Source organism: Diadema antillarum, unplaced genomic scaffold (genome assembly GCF_040938485.1).
Source record: "Diadema antillarum isolate AM-2024a unplaced genomic scaffold, OU_Dant_1.0 seq00000581_RagTag, whole genome shotgun sequence".
Lineage (NCBI taxonomy): Eukaryota > Metazoa > Echinodermata > Echinoidea > Diadematoida > Diadematidae > Diadema > Diadema antillarum.
Window position 1 is genome coordinate 289,929 of NW_027271515.1, and position 19,352 is coordinate 309,280.

Sequence of the window (19,352 nt, forward strand, 5' to 3'; positions counted from 1 at the left end):
CATTTCGAAAAATTTCCATCTTGAAATGCTCATACTGAACGAACGAGTTCAGATTTTTCAAATCAATGAAGGATCTGAGATCCTCGGTTTTCTTTGGAACTGTGAATATAGTGGACAGAAATGAAACTTCCCCTGGGGAAATTTCTGATGTTGCCCCTTTCTGGTTAGCAACGAAAGAAATTCCAAATTAATTGCCGCATTTTCCTCCTCTGACAGTAGTAATTGAGGAGGAATAATTTTTGTTGGGATAACCGTCAAATAAGATCTTGTAACAACAAATAGTGTCTGAAATCCAGGGATCAGAAATAATGAGAGACCACGTCTCTTTGAAAAATCTGAGTCGTCCCGCATGTAAACGGGGACTTCCTTGTTTTTCTACATTAGATGGTGCGTTGCTGGAAAATATGATGGTATGTTCTATCCGCGTGCTACCGAACGACCGACGACGCGGTCGGTCGAAGAAGGTGACTTTTTGGCCCACGCACGAGGGGCGACTCGCCAGCATTTTTCATGTTGTTTGCAAGTCTTTCTCAAATAGCGTTTTCCCTATGGAGATCGCTCTACTGCATAAATTATTATGCCCCTGTACTTCTGATTGAAAGCAAGTTTGAGCTCCTCTCGGGTCTCATGTTCATCTCATACGAGGATTTTACCGCACAGAGTAACTCCGTTGACCGCCAGTCAAGCAATGGGGGCTGAATGGACTGACCGTTGCTCCCTAGCTGCTGTCTGCAGCACCCGGGTGATTTTAGCATTTACTAAAGGGAACATTCACTGAATCACCGTCTTTTGCACTTCTGTCAGCTGGACGGTTTTCCCGGGGATCGAGGTGCACATTTGCTCCTCGACTCTCGGTGCACACACCGAAAGGGGGCGTCGAGGGCGTCATGTACTGTAGTGTATGGATTCTTTTTTCCACGCTCTCCTTTTACAGGGGCAATGTGACCGCCTTGTCAGCTGAGCGGTCAATCCATCAGAAACTGCGAGGCCGAATTCCTCAGGGCCTTCATACAAATTGTCTGCTTCCAGCTCTATGAGCTGGTCGCCGAAGCGGCGTTTGCACTGCCTCCCACGGGCTGTGCTGCCTGCACTAAGCTCTCGAACTCCGCCTTCGGGTCGGAGCTGAGCAGGTGAGTGGTTGCAGAATTCTGGCTGATTGACTCCACAAAGTGCTCAGTAAATCAACTTCGCGGTCACACCGCGAAGGAGCCAGTCTGAAGTGCTCCCGCATGCAGCGCATGGCGGGCTGGCTCAGAGGTTTTGGAGACAGACATCTGTCCATCCATAAAGCGAGATAATTGGGCCTATAAACGTTGAATCTCACTCTTCTGCGCCGAAAGATTAGACTGCAGCTCTACCTGATATACAGCCCCGTTACCGGCGGCTGTGAACCGTTGTCTTCTGTATCACTCAGGTCACACGTCGAAAAAGATCAGTAAGCGAAGCTTATAACGCACAGTTGCACTGTGCAAGCTAACTCTCTGCCGAACACACAAAGAAAAGATGTCGAATAGTGGGAATACCTGCTATTTATAGGGACTGGGGTGCCAAACTCATTATCATAACAAAAGACTTTGAATTTCCTTGGTGTGATCTCTCTGCCAAAGCACGCAGGAATATGCTAACCCTCTGAAAGCTTGTACGAAGTGTTATGTAATAGAATTATACCCATGCCACACGTAGCGTGAAGGGGGTTAAATAGGAATCACCGCGATGTTGGTCGGGCTGGCGGGCGGTCGGGTGGGCGGTCGGTCGGTCTGTTGCAAAATCTTGCGTTGCAAACTCCTCCTACAGTTTTCAAACAATTTAAATAAAACTTAGGGTAAATGATGATATTGAGGTATAGATGTGCAAGACATGTTTTTTTGTGTTTGTCGGACAATGCGTTGCCATGGTAACCATAATTTTACCAAAACCTTGTGGATTGAATAACTTCCATAGTATTTAAGCAATTTCAAAATCGGTATCTATGATGATCTATAGGTGTAGTTATACAAGACACTCTTTGTGTTTGTACTTGACAAAGCGTTGCCATGGTAACCGCATATTTTCTTCAAAATCTTGTGGAGTGAACAACTACCACAGTTTTGAAGCAATCGAAATCAAATTTGGTAGGCATTATGGCCTTGAGGCATAGATGTGCAACACATAATTTTTGTGTTTGTCGGACAAAGCGTTGCCATGGTAATTATAATTTTACCAAAACCTTGTGGATTGAATAACTTCCACATCATTCAAGCAATTAAGGTCAAATTTAGTATGTATGATGATCGGGAGGTGTAGTTATGCAAGACACCAATGTGTTAATATAAGAAAAATGTGTTGCCATGGTAACCGCTCATTTTTTATATCAAATTGAACCATTTAAACTATGAAGGTGAAATTTGGTGTGTATGATGCTCTTTAAAGGACAAGTTCACCTTCATAGACATGTGGGTTTTGTGAATGCAGCAATATTAGTCGAACACATGTGAGAGTTTGAGGAAAATCGGACAATCCGTTAAAAAGTTATGAATTTTTGAAGTTTCTGCTAAGTCACAACTGCATGAGAAGACTACTATAGCTTGTGATGTCACATGAGTACAACGATATAAAGAAAGTATAAAGAAAATTCAACATATTTTCACCTTTCTCGCGTAACAAAAGAACACTTGACTTCTCTCTTTCAGAATGCAAGGGGAATAATATTTCCCTTAACATATGTCAGTAACGAGTCGAAGAAATGTGCACTTTATTCAAAAAGTAAAGTTTTGTGGAATTCTCTTTTTATTTTCCTTATACCGTTGTACGCATGTGACATCATACACTGTTGTAGTCTCCTCCTGCAGCAGTGATTGCGCAGATACTTTAAAAATTCATAACTTCTGAACGAATTGTCGGATTTTCCCCAAACTTTCACTGATGTGTTCTACTAATATTGTTGCATTCACTCAATCCACATGTATATGAGGATGGACTTGTCCTTTAAGTGTAGTTGTGCAAAATGTCCTTTGTATTTGTATCGGACAATGCGTTACCATGGTAACCGCATGTTGTTGTTTTTTAAATCCTGTGGAGTGAACAACTTTCACAGTTTTGAAGCAATTGAAACCAAATTTGGTAGGCATTATGGCCCTGAGCAGGGGCGGTTCCAGGAATTCTGTAAGGGGGGGGGGGGGGGTGACTAATATTTCTTGTGCCACTTCCGGGTTTCATTTCATTTATTTCTTTTTATTTCTTTTGTTTTTAACGAAAAATAAAGGGGGGGCGTGCGCCGGTTGCGCCCCCCTCTGGATCCGCCACTGCTAAGGTATAGATGTGGAACACATAATTTTTGTGTTTGTCACACAAACCATTGCCATGGTAACCACAATTTTACCAAAACCTTGCAGATCGAATAACTTTTCCATCATTCAAGCAATTTAAGTCAAATTTAGTATGTATCATGATCTAGACGTGTAGTTTTGCAAGACACCAATTTGTTAGTTTAAGGAAAATGTGTTGCCATGGTAACCACTCATTTTTGTATCAAAATAAACCATTCAAGCTATGAAGGTCAAATTTGGTGTGTATGATGGTCTTTAAGTGTAGTTATGCAAAATGTCCCTTGTGTTTGTATCAGACAATGTATTGCCATGGTAACCACACTTTTTACCCAAACCTTGTGGAACTCAGTGTCAGCTCTGTAATTGTACAGTAAACTAAAATTATTATGTTTCCAATTCGACAAGTGCACAAACTTGGTATTAAAGTCATTGCCCTCATGACATCACATACTATAAAGTGACACTAGGGGCAGGGGTATTTATCACCTTCAGTGATAATTCTAGTTGGCGCTATATAAATGCTGTTCATTATCATCATCATCACCATCATCACCATCATCATCATCACCATCATCACCATCATCACCATCATCACCATCACCACCGTCACCATCATCATCATCACCATCATCATCACCATCATGTTGAGCATTGGGATTGATTTGCATTGTTTTTGTGTTTTTTTTTTTAAACCACTCTTGTTAGGTATGCGATCCACCTGTATGACCTTCACCATGAGGGTGTATGGGAGAACAGGGGAACCCTGATCTACCACACTGAGCTGGTCCTGGAACTCATCACGCTCTCCCTTGACTTTGTGCACCATCTTCACATGTTGGTAAGTAACTCAAGATTTTTTTCAGTGGCATTGTGTTAACATTCAGAGTGAAACCCACATACGAATACCCTGCAATTAGAAATTGACAAAATACCCAACATTGATACTTTTGAAATTGCTGATAAGCTTGCAACACCTCATGCTTAAAGGCCTAATTTACCATTTGCAGATGAAACAAAATCCCAGCATTAGTACTTCAAAATAGTTCTAAAATGTGAGTAAGGGATAGAAACAACCAGTGTAAAAATTTGAACCAGTATAATCGATGTTAAGCATTGTTAGATATACAAAATACAGTTATGATAAAAATGTTTTCAGATTAAACTGTCTACAGTTATGGTTTAATGAGAAAAATAGTGATATCTCCTTATATTTTAGGCTTTATAACAAAAATTTTATATGGTAGGATGTTTTGTGATACAACTGACCTACACATATGCATCAAATGTGATATCTTGAACATTTTTTAAATCACTGCTCCCAAAGGTAAACAGGACCTTTAACTCTGATGGGCTTGTACAATACGATGCTGCTAAGTACAATCATACTTAAAATCCAGAAATTTGAAACTTTGGCAAATTTTGCAAGAAGACAAGATTTGTGAAAGTAAAATGCATGCAAAACTGTTTACCTACACAATTGATTTAATACCAGTGGCGATTCACGAAAGGTTAATGCCGAGAAAATGGTTGTTGGCTCCGATTTGCAAAAGTTTCATCTGGTTGTACAGTATTTTCTCATCAATCCCTACCTCTTTCCCTCCCCCCAGCTCTGGGTGAATGTGTTCCTGAGTATGGCCAGCCTGCTCATCTGCATGCAGCTGAGACACCTCTACTACGAGATCCAGCGCAGGGTGCAGAGACATCGCAACTACCGCCGCGTCTTGGCCAACATGGAAGCCAGGTATGTGGCATCCCCCCCCCCTCAAGAAATACAACAGAGAAACACTGTCCTGAATAAATTTACAGACAAAACACCTACCCAAGATGTAACTTACTGTGTACAGGAATAATTTGCAGCACTTGTTCTTATTTTCGCAATTATTATGTTCAAAATTGACAGCTCGTGAAAATTTTGCTACCCAAAAAACAAATGTCCTGATTATCATCTGCGTGGAGAGAAATCACTTGATTTTTCCCTGTAAAGGGATACACTTATTTCTCATTCCAGGACTGTACTACTGATTGCAAATTCAATCATTTATGAAATCATTGGCAAAATTGTCTTACTAGTCCCAATTCATGGAACATTATGCTGGCAAGATGTAGGCATATGCAAAACGTACATCTTTTGGGGATGTTCACTTTGATGGAAGTTCCTTGAAGGTTTTTATTCACAGATTCTTCAGAAATACGAATGATTTTTCACCTGTCTCAATCAAGTGATACGAAATTTTGGGAATCACTCCTGCAAACTGATTTACAGTACTTGTCAAAATGGTGAGATTCGTGTTTTGAATCAGTGTTAAGAAAGGAAAAAGGAGTTTAGATAGTTATGGCTAGAAATGTAAAATGGGTTATACTTGCTTACAAATAACTTGAGCAAGGAAGAAGTGAGACCCCTGCTGCCTATCACACAACTATGAAAGAAAGCGAGGTGGCTCTGAACGTGATTCTTGGTGGTTGATACACTATTGGTCACATTCCTGTCAAGCTTCCAACTTTTATGTGTTTGCAGGTTTCCCCGAGCGACAGAGGAAGAGTTGGTTGCCAATAACGACGATTGTGCCATCTGCTGGGAGGAGATGCGAGGGGCTCGAAAGCTTCCCTGTAACCACTTTTTCCATGAGTGAGTAAAAAAAAACCACAATGCCCCCAACAGCCATGTTGGTTGTAAGCCAGTTTTGCACCATAGAATTTAATGATAATATGGGATCTGAATTTTTACTTTGTTGTAACATGATTTTTTATAGCTTTGTTGTAGTGTGAGTGCCTTGCGCTAATATCAAGGAAGTTTTATTCTGTATGTGTGTTGTTGTAAGCTTATGAATAAACTCATATCATGATATGTGTATGAGTTGTAAACAGAATTCCAATGACATTGATATTATGTTGAAATAGCATAATTCCTGATTTATTAAGGATATATTTTAAAGACTTTAAACCAGCACATGTAAGTGAGTTGTGTCAGGCAGAGTGAGAGTATTTGAATACCATATTTGCATGAAGAATATATATGTTCAATGTCCTATAATCTGATGGTGTTACTTCCACAATTTCTCCTATGCCTACTGTTTAAATTACTCCCAACCACTGCAGTTCTTGTCTTCGATCCTGGCTGGAACACGAGACCTCCTGCCCAACCTGCCGCCAGTCCCTCAACATCCAGACCACGCCCTCACGCCCCTCCCCCCAGAGGATGCCCAACAGACCGCTCGGCCCCGGTGCAAACCCCGCCATGATGGGTGGGGCAGAGGCACGCCCAAACCCACCTGTCAACCTCCGGAATCACTTTTTCCATTTCGATGGTGAGCATTCCTTAATCTTCTTTAAAGGGATGGTACAGTATTGGTGGAGATGAGAATTGGTTGGGCTTTTAACTTTTTGCGAGATACCAAGAAAACACTTATGATATAGTACAGAGCATACCATTTTAAGAGGAATTCAAAGTTTATTTTATGAAAATTGGGTTTGGAATGACTTACACATCGAAAAACAAAGTAAAACAAAGCGATCGTAATAAAGTGTGGGTCCCACACTTTATTACAATCGCTCTTTTTTGATATCTCAGCCATTTCAAAACCAATTTTCATCAAATAAACATTGATTTCCTCATAGAATTACATGATCTTTAATATTTCATAAGAGGTTTCTCATTATCTCACCAAAAAATGTTAGAAACCTGAAATTAGGTCTCATCCAAAACTATATAATCCCTTTAATACCTCTCATATTTTGTGCATGTGTGTTAGAGTTTGTGTGTCCCTTTTGTAACAGTAAAGATCCCTTGCATAAGCTGATATATTGTTGAGGTAAATTCAGACTTTTGCTCAGAAAAAAACCCTGGAAACTTCTGCTTGATGGATATCAAGGGATATCAGTGATGATGGCCTGTGAAAGAATAACGCAGTGCTGATTATACTTCTTGTGCACTCTATGACATTGATTCTAATTGATTTTAAAGCTGTAAATTGTTATGATGAAATGACTGCTCGGAATGTTTCAATTTTAGTGCATAAGAGATCCGATACTTAACGTATGACAAGTAAAGGTGTTTTCGTTCCACTGAATTTGCCACAAATAATTCTTGCCATAGGATTATATCTCATACCCATAACTAAGAGAAATGATTTCATATGGGTGTACAAAACATATATCTACCAAAGTGATGATGTTATATAATGCATGCTGACTCCCCACATGTTTTTGAAATACCTCTGGCAGTGTAGGGGAAAACAAAAACGGAAAAGTCAAAACGAAACTCTGTTGAAGATGTATGCATTTTCTGGCCCTATTTCCTATGAGCTCTCATCCAGCGGATGACATAGTGTCCTGATTTGATTTAAAATCTTTTCTCGTGTCCAGGATCCCGCATCTTCAGTTGGCTTCCCAGCTTCTCGGTGGAAGTGACCCACGCCCACATGATGGGCAACCAGACCGCTCACACCTCACAGCTGGACAACATGGTAAGACACCTTGCCTTCAGCACTCATCTTCTTCTTAGTTAGGTGTAGATTACTTTGTTGACACCCATTTGTCATCCTCTGGTAGTCACCCTGTTCCTTTTGTCTCCATCTAAAATTCAAATGTTTTTGTCTGATACACTCCAATCATTTGATGTTTTAAAATGAGGATTCAGCTCCTGTTGTGTGTGCTATTTTTTCAGGTATCGTCAGCTGAGAATGATAAAAGCGTTATGTTGCCAATAAACCCATAGTGTTCGAGGCCACTTAACGCCCTTCTCATTCTCGGCTGATGATATGTAGTTTTATTTATTCCAATTGTGTTATCATTTTGTTTAACGTGCTGCTCAATTTGAATTAGTGAGAGTCTTGTTTTGAATCAATGTTATAATCTGGTGCTAGTGAGAAATTTAGTTGAGATTTATAAGTAACTTTGTACACTTGTCCAGAAATTAATTTAGTCTGCATTTGCATGTGTGTTTGTATGTAGTTTTTGGCATACATTTTTGTATTATGTATAACTTAACGATATTCATCTTGTGCCATTTAGCATGACAGACAAATAAAAAAGAAGTACAGGGCAGATGAATTAATTTTTTTTTTTGTCACACTCAATCACTCTACCACTTTGCAATCTGACAAGTGAAGCTGATATAGATTTTTGTGACTCAGAAGTGTCTGATTGTTTCTTTGTTTTGTGGGGGAAAAAAAATTGAAGGCGAGACAAGTGGCCCAGATGTTTCCCAACGTACCCTACAACTCCATCCTGGCAGACCTGCGCATCACTCGCTCCATTGAGTTGACCGTTGACAACATCTTGGATGGGAGAGTGGTGAGTGCTTGAAGAAGCCATTGCATTATTAGCTCATGTGCACATTTTAGACAATGACCTTCCTTTTCTCTCATTTGGTTAGGCACTTAGCAAACTTAGTTTTCAAAGGGACATAATGCATAAGTTTTCCCAACATGACAATTCGTGAAATTCATGTTCAAAGAATGAACATGTGTAGACCAGGTAACTAGAAAGGCTTGTCAATTGACACTTAGTGAAGCATCCATTTTATTGTTCTGTACTAAATGCATTAACAACTTTCTCTGTCATTTTTGCCAAATACTAGGTTTTAATAAACACTTTGTTACTGTCACTTTTTACAAGGGTTAATATTATTATGAATAATCATGACATTACAGTTGCTTATCTCATTGAACTTAAAAACCATTATGCCTGTTACAGCAAATTACCTTTTTCTGCTCATGCGCAGAGTGAAACTACCAAATGGCATATAGATGACATTTAACACTGTCCCTCAAAAACCTACAATATGACTTCCCCCCATCTGCCCTTGAAAATACTAGTGATGACCATGTGTCTTTGTCAAACAACTATCCATTTTAGCATTATCCTGATTTTTTTAAAGTGTCCTTAAATCTATGATTGTGGTATCCACTTCAGTGGCTGTAAATCCATGCTGAGTTCATAAATGCATAACTTGCTGCTTCTTGGCCCGCCAGTTCATTGCATGTCACAAGTCATGTACTCTTAAAGGAGACCTCCGGATGATGTTCAGATTTTTATATTTGAACAACTATGAATTAGTTATACTGAGGACAGAGTTTCAGAATTTATGATGATTGGGATGAAGAATAAGAGCATTTTCAAAATTTATAACAAATTGCAATGAACAAGGATGATGACATGACAGGGTCACCATAAAAATGCATGAGTTGGGACTCAAGGAAGCAGAACAAAAGAGGAAGGCATGCATAGATTATACACAGGTGAACTCGCAAACAAGCGGTATTGTCATGGAATTACACTGCTACATTTCTGAAATATGTGAACCTTCTATATCATCATCCTTGTTCAGTGTAATTTGTTTAAGGTTTTTCAAAGCATTGTTTCCCTGCTCAAAAACCACTATAAATTCCACAAATCTATACATGGAGTTGTCAATTTATGTAATACATGATGTGAAATTTTGAAAATCGTCTGGAATGTCCCTTTAATTAAGAGTGTAATCTCCATGACCTTGCAAAGTAGCTCTAGGCAAAAGGGTTTTGGTTGGATTGAGTTTGTTTGCTTGTGACACCGACTAGTCTGATAAACTGAGTATGATATACAATTAAAGGAATGATGCAATGCTATCAATGTAATATACCAGGAAAACAAACAGCAAAAGGGTAAATAGCTAGTATGATTTCATAGACCTCTTGAATTATTTTTTGGTAAGTTTCTAGAGCAGTTTCACACTGTTCCCAAGTATGAGTATATGTGTAAACAAACACTAAAGACCAGAATATTCCTATCATAATGTCCTGCGATATCCAGTGTCACCATTTCTTTCTTTTTGCAGTCTACGTTCAAGCCTTCACATCATCAGCAGTGCAAGAATATTTAGATCTTCAAACAAAAAGTCATCCTTTTATGACTAAGAGTTCTGTCATTGACTCATTTCAAAGATCAAACCATGTGATAGCATTTCATTAAAAGTGAATTTCACAGTGATGCAAGAATATGATGCTGATGTTTCAGTGCTTTCAAATTCTCCTCATTGTTTCATGACCACCAGGCGACGATTGGACTGGGAAATGATGCTGGGGGCGGGGCTAATCCTGGAGGCACACAGGGAGATACCTTTCCTCCCTTCCAGCCCACCCAGAACCCCGCCCAGGATGACGAGGGTGGGATGCTATACCGACAGACCAGGCAGCCAGGGGAGGGAGAGGTAGGGGAGGGGTCCGGAGTGACAATGACTGACGGGATGGATGGATCGGAGGACAACGCAGCGAACTGGAGTAGGCCAAATATTGGGTGAGTCCTTAGTTCCTGGATCTTAAAGGTATTGTTTACCATTGGGAGCAGTGATTTATAAAAGTTCGTGTTATCACATTTGATACATATGTGTATGTCAGATGTATCACACAACATCCAACCGTATAACAATTTTGCAAGAAAGCCTGGAATATAAGGAGATATCACTATTTCTTTTTTCTAAACCATAACTGTAGATGGTTGAGTCTATAGACACAATTTTATTTATAACTATTGTTCACATTTTGTATATTTAAGAACACTTAATATTATGAAGAAGAAAATTTTAACATTGGTTGTTTCTATCCCTAACTCACATTTTAGAACTATTTTGAATCACTGAAGCTGGGTTTTGTTTTGTCTGCATATGGTAATAATGCCTTTAACCACTCGTTTGTATAGCAATTTTCTGTACCTTATTAATAATTACTGTGAGGGGAATGCCTATTACAAGCCGTGCTGTTAAGCTTCCCCTTCATTTTCAACATCATTTAGTAAATAGCATGCAGCTTGGCTTCCCAACATATGATATTGTGGGATTGTATTATATTTTGATATGTGTATTTTTTTTCCCCCATTTTTTTTTTTTTTTTTTTTTTTGGGGGGGGGGGGGGCATGATATGTTCTGTACATTTACATTTTTGTTGAAAATGACCCTGAAATGAATTAATGAAATGAAATGACATAGCCGTAGCAGTCTTTCACAAGACATTGGGATCTTATTAGACAGAAATAAGATAAAACAGAACTCTAAATATAAGTGACAATATATTCAGATGACAGATGAATAGTGATGTCTTATATAGCCATTTGGAGTACCATATCCACCAGCGATAAGGCTGCACTAATTTTTACCGAAATAAAGCAGTAGCTTTAAAGTGTAGTCTATACACCAGTACAGCCAAATCATGGTCTGTCCAATCCAGTGAATCACCTGCTTGAGCAACACACATCATGTCTGGGACTGTGCAATATATATATGCCCATGAGCAACTCCATTCAACTAATAAATCAGTCAATCATACTAACAACAAATAGATCATGTGGGTACAACAATGAGTTTGGAAATCTATGTCATACCTATATTTTGACACTATCTGTCAAGGAGGTTGTGTTGGTCAGTGAAATGAGGGTACTATAGGTTATTACCTCCGCCAAGGGGGGAGGTTATGTTTTCGTTACCATTGGTTTGTTTGTTAGTTGGTTCGTTTGTCCGTGTGCAAAATAACTCAAAAAGTAGCAAACGGATTGTAATGAAACTTGCAGGAAAGGTTGAGAATGACACAAGTACCAAACGATTAACTTTTGGTAGTGATCCGAGAATTTTGGGGGAATTTATGAAGGATTTTTGATATTTAGGCAGGTAGGGTCAATGAACTAGGTAGTTCAGGCTGCGCGTATTTGAGGTTTGCATGTGCGCACAAAAGCGCGTGCTCTAGTTTCTTCTAGGGCGAGGCGCGCTGTGCAGCTGAGGGTTTATGACATAACAAAGGCTTCTATATTGGGAAATCAGGCGGCTTTCTGTACTTGGGTGGAAATCACTGATCTCAAACAAGATCAGTGCGGGTGGAAATGGGCTGCATGCTTGGCGGAGGTCTGCGCTCTCAGAGTGCTTTTCTAGTTATTACCTGTATCAGGCATCTGAGTTGTGGTTCTTCAAAATTGTATTCCCCTCGTCTTACGCGCGGGGTTACGCGCCAGAGGGAGAAGAGGAACAAATTTTCCATATTCCCCGCTTTGACAAACGCCTATGGGATTTGCGTGTTAAAAACGAGGGGAATATAGCATCCGGGCACTTAAGCTCCCAGTGAGGAAAATTTACTGTTGATGACAGTTTCTTGCAGAGTAGTTTCACGACGAAGGGCAAATTCCCATAGGTGAACATGTAAAACTTAAAGAAGATTGCTGTTACTGTGTGAGCCTTGCTGTTTCTATGTGCGAAGCATACCTGAGTTTCGCGACAGAGGGCAAATTCCCATAGGTTAACACGTAAAAATAGGAAACGATTCCTGCACCTATGTGAGTTAGCTGTTATACGTGCGCCACATACCTGAGCTGTGTATAGGGATGCAGCGCGCGGTGTGATGTAGAGCAATTCTAGTTCAGGCAATAAATGTCGTTTCCCCCTCAAGGCCAGGCCATATTATATTAAGGTCCACCTCTTTGTCCATGTGATTCCCTCCCTGAACTGCCCAGGTTGTCCAGCAGTGATGGTGAGACAGGGACAGAGCAAGCCAGTGACCAGCCCAGACCTGACGGGGCAGGAACCAGTTCAGGATTCCCAAGCTACTCCAGCAGGTTTTCAAAATCTTCGTCAGAGAGAGAAAGCATGCTGAAGCAGAGGAAGGAGAAGATGTTGCAGTTAGCCAGAAGGTAGGATGAGTGATTTGGATATAAATAAATAGAAAGATAGAGAGAGAGAGATGGGTGGAGGGATGGATGGATGGATTTGATAGATAGATAGATAGATAGATAGATAGATAGATAGATAGATAGCTGGATAGATAGATAGATAGATAGATTAGATGAATAGATGGATTAGATAAATGTATAGATAGATCAATAGAATATAGATAAAAAGATGAGAAGATGGATGGATAGAGATTGATAGAAAGATGAATGGATAGAAAGATAGATGGTATAGATAGATTAAATACATTGATGGAGAGATAGAATGGATAAGATAGATAGAAAGATAGATAGATAGATAGATAGATAGATAGATAAAAAGATAAGATAGATGGATGGATAGAGATAGAAATATTAATGGATAGAAAGATAGATTGTATAGAGAGATTAGATACATCGATGGATAGATAGAATAGATTAGATAGAAAGATAGATAGATAGATAAAGAGTTAGATAGATAGATAGATAGAGAGATAGATAGATAGATAGATGGAAGGAAATATGAATAGGTGTATGTGTATGTGTTTTTGTAACCCCCGTGTACAAACTCTCCTAGGCAGAAAGAAGATTGTTGTATGGTGATGTTGCTGTAAATGATTCTCTCAGGCAGGGTCTTGGCTTAGAGAAATATCAAGAAAATATGGTTCAAAATGGAAAGATATGTCATTGTTTTATTTGTAAGTTTAGGCATAATACTGTAAAACGAGGAATTTTCGCGTGCACTTTAATTTCGCGAATTTCACGAGTGCCAAGATTCACGAAATTCAAATGCACGCAAAAGTTCTTGTTTGCACTATATGCATTGAACACCAGTAGCACTTCACGAAAATTTCATGCCACTAAAAAGGCTGTCAGTTCCAATTCGCGAAAATTTCATGCCGCGAATATATCATGTTTTACAGTACATGCCATTTCCTGAATTACTTGCTGTGCATCAGTATATTGTTTGGTCTGCAGAGATTAGTAGCCTTGATGTGTGGCACAAGATGATGAAAGTAGAGGATAAATGCAGTAGAGAACTACTCTTTACACCACACTGTATGGTTAACCTTTTCTTACAGAAAATTTCAAGAGAGAGAGCAGCGAGAAATGGCAGAGAGCCAACAACAGCTGTTACCTCCATCAGCATCAGCATCATCATCATCATCGTCAGCATCAGCGTCAGCAACGATGCCAGCAGCCAGTCACCTGTTAACCTCGCTGCCTGCTCAAGACCCCACCCCTTCCGAGGCAGAGCTTACCACCTCCTCCTCCCACGCCCCGCTGGCCTACGGAGCAGCGGCGGGTCAGACGGAGGAGCAGAGGCAGCGTCTGAGGGCCGCCACATTGGAGGCTGCCCTCCGCAGGCTGCAGCAGCAGCAGGCTCCACTCTGAGCGTGTGGCATTGTGGGAACTATCGTAAGCTCGGCATTCTGGGAGCTCCCATAGTGAGCTCTATGTTGAGAGACGTGCCCGCTACGAGAGAGGAAAAATTGAACCTTCATGAATTTCCGCACCTCGGAAAGCATCGAAGTGCCATCAATGAAGATGTGAATTCTTCCACAGATTTTTGTTTGATTGGTCGATGGACCGATTGAGATCATTGGAAAGAGAGACAAGGATTTCAAGGGAATTGCTCGAAAGCAGAACGGAAAAGTCGAAACTTGACTGAATGAGACTGCTGGTGAGAAAGGAAGAATTGTAATTTGAAAAGCCTGCGTAGGATGTCATCCACCACAGCCCAAGCACTGGAGTGCAGTTTGTGGGCAATCACAGCAAAGTATCATCCACTGTGCTCTGAATATGCCAGCTTTGTTGTGAAAAAGATGGTATGATTTGAAATCAAAAATTGTAAAAGTGACGTCTCCTACTATTTCAAGCTGTGAGGGTCGCGTAGATCACTATCTTTGTTAAGAATTATTTTTCTCTGGCACGGATCATTCGTCCTTGTTGCCGTTCGTTGTTTTTCATGCATTTTTCCTTAAAATTTCTTTCGTTTTCTCGTTAAGATATGATGAACTTGGAGGCAAATTGTGTGACATTTAGTTGCAGCCATATTGGCCTATGAATGACTTTCTTCCTGTGGGAAAATTTGAAGGAAGTTTTAAAAAGAATGAATTTCTTTCTCGTTTATTTTCATAGTGTGTTACAGAGACACACTGAATGTATATTTGATGTATATTACCATGTAAAACAAAGCTGAATAACATTTTGAATTCGAGATGGAATTTATATATTTTCATTTATCTATCATGATTTGTAAAAATTTCTATGTCAGAGAAACGTGATATATCCAGTCATGGACATGCTTTCAGTGCTGAGCTAAATGTTATAAATCAGCATGAAAGGAGATAATAATTATTTTTACCCCAAAAAAGCCTTCAATGCAAGAAAAAGACAATGCACTGATTTTGTTCGTATTGTTGTTGTTGATTGTCTAGAAGGCAAAGTTGTTATGGTAACTTTGCTATTGAGGACGAGTCCCGAATATACTCGGGCAGGGGTCTATGGGAAATGCTTGTTGTAGCAAAATTAGCCCGTCCTTAACGGGTTAAAATGTGTTACAATTCATAAGTTTTGGGACAGGATAGATTAGAGGTTAACTATGATATGTTTCATTGGACAATGTTTTACAATGGAATTCATAAATGGTTTATTGTGTTTCGTTATTTTTTGTGTGTTTATCTGGCAATTCTGCATACTTGCAAATCCTGTCGGTTGAGATTACAGACTAAGTTACAGTTAAAGTTATTTAAATTTTCACAATGCAATTGATGCAAGCCACCATTTTGTCTGAGATTACGGGTCAATTCAGGCAGAATTTGACTTTTGCGACTTACTGACTTTATAAATGCAGCTGGGGCTGTAAGTATCTTTAATAAATCCCACACCCTGCCAACATGAACACTTGTATGTTCATAATGTGAAGTAATTCTACAGATTAAACTTACTTCTGTTGAATTAAGTGCTTGATAACTTGTACTGTGTTAGATTCATTATACTTGCATGGACTCTACCTTACTAAATGCCATGAGGACTTGATAGTCTAAAGTAATATTTTTGGTCTTTGCTGTTATTACCTATTTTGGTGGAAGTCGTTGCAATGAAAATGCTGAACATGATGTAGAAAACAAGCATTAGGAAGATTTTGACCATTAAAGTGCTGGTAAACCATCCTATACACCGTCACTGCAGTTTCTTACCATGTTGTCTTTACTAGAAATCAGATGAACAGAATGAAAGAATAAAGGGGTACATGTTTTGAGAGAATGTAGTTACAGTAAGTTTTCTTGTTTGCTGTTACTCTCCGTGAACAAGATCGTACGCTCAATCTGTATTATTATGAACACCATGTGATGAAGAAAAAACTAGATACCCAAGTCATGTGACCCAGAATATGGCCAAGTCATGTGACCCAGAATAGTTATTTCAATGTACCTAATGCATCTGTACTCCTTATCTGGATATATTCAACAGTCATGACTTTCTAACCATCCGTTCATTGTCATTGGTTCTTGATAAAGGCATTTCTCTTTCCTGTCCTCATTTCATTTAGTTGAACAGGGTGGAAATCTTGTAAATGTGCTGACTTACACATGGATGACAAAGTGGTGGTCTGCCATCTGTTTCTATACTCTAACCTCACATTGTACAGTTTTGGGATAGTTGAGATTGATGGAAAGTATTTGTTCATAAGGATGAATATTTGTGACAGTCACATCCTGCATGTTAGAAAAGATGATGAGTAAAACAATGGCTCATCTTTGAAACACCAACAGAGATCACTTGTTTTCATGGGGCTGTGCTCATCAACCCAAAGGTTTGGTATAGATGGTAGTTGTTTTTTTTTTTCTGCTGTTGGTTTCAGAAGCTATTAGCCTTGATCAGCACAGATTCATTCGTTCATGTTCTGTTTAGGATATTTTATGACAGTCTTTGTTGGCTTGTAGTTAAATTCCATTCAGAATTCCTGCTGGGATGGGTGTTGATGGTCTTGTGCAAGCTTTTAATCTTGTGCACTCCAACTCGGTGAGGTAGATTGTGTGAAAATTTACAGAAATCTCTTCTTAAAAGTTGTACAAATGTACAAAAAAAGTCTGAATAATGATCACCTTTTGGGGGAATCTGATACTGTGTGCGAGTACCAATCAATACTATGATGCAAAGCTCGGTGTAACAGTATGTGTAGCTCTTGCAAGCAACTGAGGGATGCTGTATTACTGTATTATTACTAAGTATTACTAAGATTATGTGTGGTGGAAGAAGGCACTGTAATACTGTCATTCTTCAATCATGACTGGCCTGCAGGATGGGTCAATGTGTGTTAATTTTTCTCATCAGTCATGTAAGCACGGTGGAGTGAAGTCATATCTATGAACATTATTTGGATGAAGACGGCGTAATGTCATTTCTTTCCACTCCACACACAAGCTTAGAGAGAGCCATAAGAGTTTCATCCTTCAATTTTGCTCATGTTCAAAACGTTGCCTTCATTACTGATTTTGAAACTTTATGTGTGTTTGTAATTGACATGACCCTGAAGGAAACGTTTTCACCATACTTTTTTCCCCCTGGTTTCCAGAACAAGAAGAAGAGATAACATGCAGTTTATTTACAAAGGTATTGAGGGAACCCCGCAGTAATCCATTTTTGTTTTCAACTGACAACACAAAATTTACAAGAAATAAATCCCTCTGTAATCAATTTGCAAAGTGTGCCGAAAAGTGCATGTCTCTATTTTTTGTTTGTTTATTTGTTTTGAAAAGAGGTTTCATAAAATTATGACTTTCTTTCATTCTTTTCCCAATACTAAAACTATACTTGGTCTTTGTGTTCATTGTTTGTTTGTTTTTTTCTTTCTTCAGGATGATAATGAAAAATTTGGGACCGTCTGCTGTGTCCAGAGAACACTGTGTTCATATATAAACATCCTTGCAGTGTTTTGATGTTATTCAAGAAAATAACATGCAATCATGCAATTAAACTTGCTCAAATTTGCTCAAATCGTTTGTATTCTTGTTGTATGTTAGTGCAAGTGTGTGTATGTGTGTGTGCGTGTGTGTGTGTGAATGAAGGGAAGTGTGAGTGCCAAAAAGTTACATAATATATTTTTGATGGTCTGTACATTCTGTACACTGTCTTAGTGAATTACGCATTACATGAGGAGTTGCTGCTCGTTGACTACAAAATGTTAATATAGTAATATCAAAACCCTGTTTTTCAGTTGGACAAGCTGAGAAAATCAACAACAACAGTTGTCTAATTAATCCCTAGAGATCATGTTTGACATGGGTATTGCAGAAATGTAGGATTGTAAACCGTGACTAGCGCTTTTCAATTTGGAGTTTCCGAATGGGGAATAACTAGGAAATAACGAGTAAATGTGAATCCAAGAAGGCTTTTACAAATTCTCCTCTAGATGTGCTTTACGATCACTTTGTCTAACAGTGTACATTCTTTGACATAATCACGGCAAACTTGCCCCGTTCTTGTCCAAAGTCGACTGCATCACATCAGCTACCGAGAAATTCCCGGATATAACAAATCCCTGATATAGCAAAGTTATTCTGCCCCTTCAGTTTTGTTTGCTTGTTTGTTTGTAGCACAATATGACACGAACTTGGATGTTATAATGTTATTTTCATGGTACCCAAGGCCTGAAGTTAGTTCCATGCTCTGCATGTTATCATGTTCAACAGTCTGGTGATGCAATTGTACTTTACAATGTCCGGGGATTCGCTGGCACAGCATATTTGGCGCAAAGGTTGCGTCCCTTCTGTTTGACATTTATACAGTGGACTCCCGTTATAACGAAGTCCTCGGGACTAGCAGTTTTCTTTCATTATATCGAAATTTTGTTATAAACGAACAAATAATAAAAATACATAGAGCCGATAATGTTGCAGCCTGAATTTTTATTTCCTTGTAACCGGAATTTCGTTATAACCGTGTTATAACTACAGTGCATTGTATCAAACATCCTTCTGCGACAAAAGGGCAGCGAGTATTTTAAGCTCTGCCTAGAATCCTCCCATGTGTTTCATGTATCGCTTCATTTTTTTTTTTTCATTGTTATTTTACACAAAATAATTGCATCACCCTCTACCAAATAATGATTTTAAACTTTTGATTCGTGTGTGCATGATGATACAGGAACCAAGAAATGATCTCAAATCGAATCCTATCACTTTTATGCCTCCGCCACGAAGTGGTGTCGGAGGCCTTATGTTTTCGGGTTGTCTGTCCTTCCGTTCGTCCGTCCGTAATCAATTTTGTGGACTGCGTAGCGTAACTAAAAAACCTTTTGAGGTATCCCAATGAAACTTGGCATGTATGTGTATGAGGGGGTGAAGTTGTACCTAACAACTTTTGGGTGTACATGCTTAA

At 39.2% G+C, this 19,352-nt stretch overlaps 1 protein-coding gene across 1 annotated transcript in view; it reads left to right on the forward strand.

Moving 5' to 3' along the window:
- LOC139735491 (E3 ubiquitin-protein ligase AMFR-like) overlaps nucleotides 1–15,592 on the forward strand; it is a 32,180-nt gene extending 16,588 nt beyond the window's left edge. The window contains exons 7-15 of the mRNA XM_071646246.1: nucleotides 4,011–4,143; nucleotides 4,913–5,046; nucleotides 5,821–5,931; nucleotides 6,402–6,610; nucleotides 7,668–7,768; nucleotides 8,484–8,597; nucleotides 10,336–10,577; nucleotides 12,774–12,950; nucleotides 14,048–15,592. Coding sequence (XP_071502347.1) covers nucleotides 4,011–4,143; nucleotides 4,913–5,046; nucleotides 5,821–5,931; nucleotides 6,402–6,610; nucleotides 7,668–7,768; nucleotides 8,484–8,597; nucleotides 10,336–10,577; nucleotides 12,774–12,950; nucleotides 14,048–14,360 — 1,534 coding nt within the window. The 3' untranslated portion in view covers nucleotides 14,361–15,592. The remainder of the gene's footprint in view (nucleotides 1–4,010; nucleotides 4,144–4,912; nucleotides 5,047–5,820; nucleotides 5,932–6,401; nucleotides 6,611–7,667; nucleotides 7,769–8,483; nucleotides 8,598–10,335; nucleotides 10,578–12,773; nucleotides 12,951–14,047) is intronic.
- Nucleotides 15,593–19,352: the final 3,760 nt, after the last annotated feature.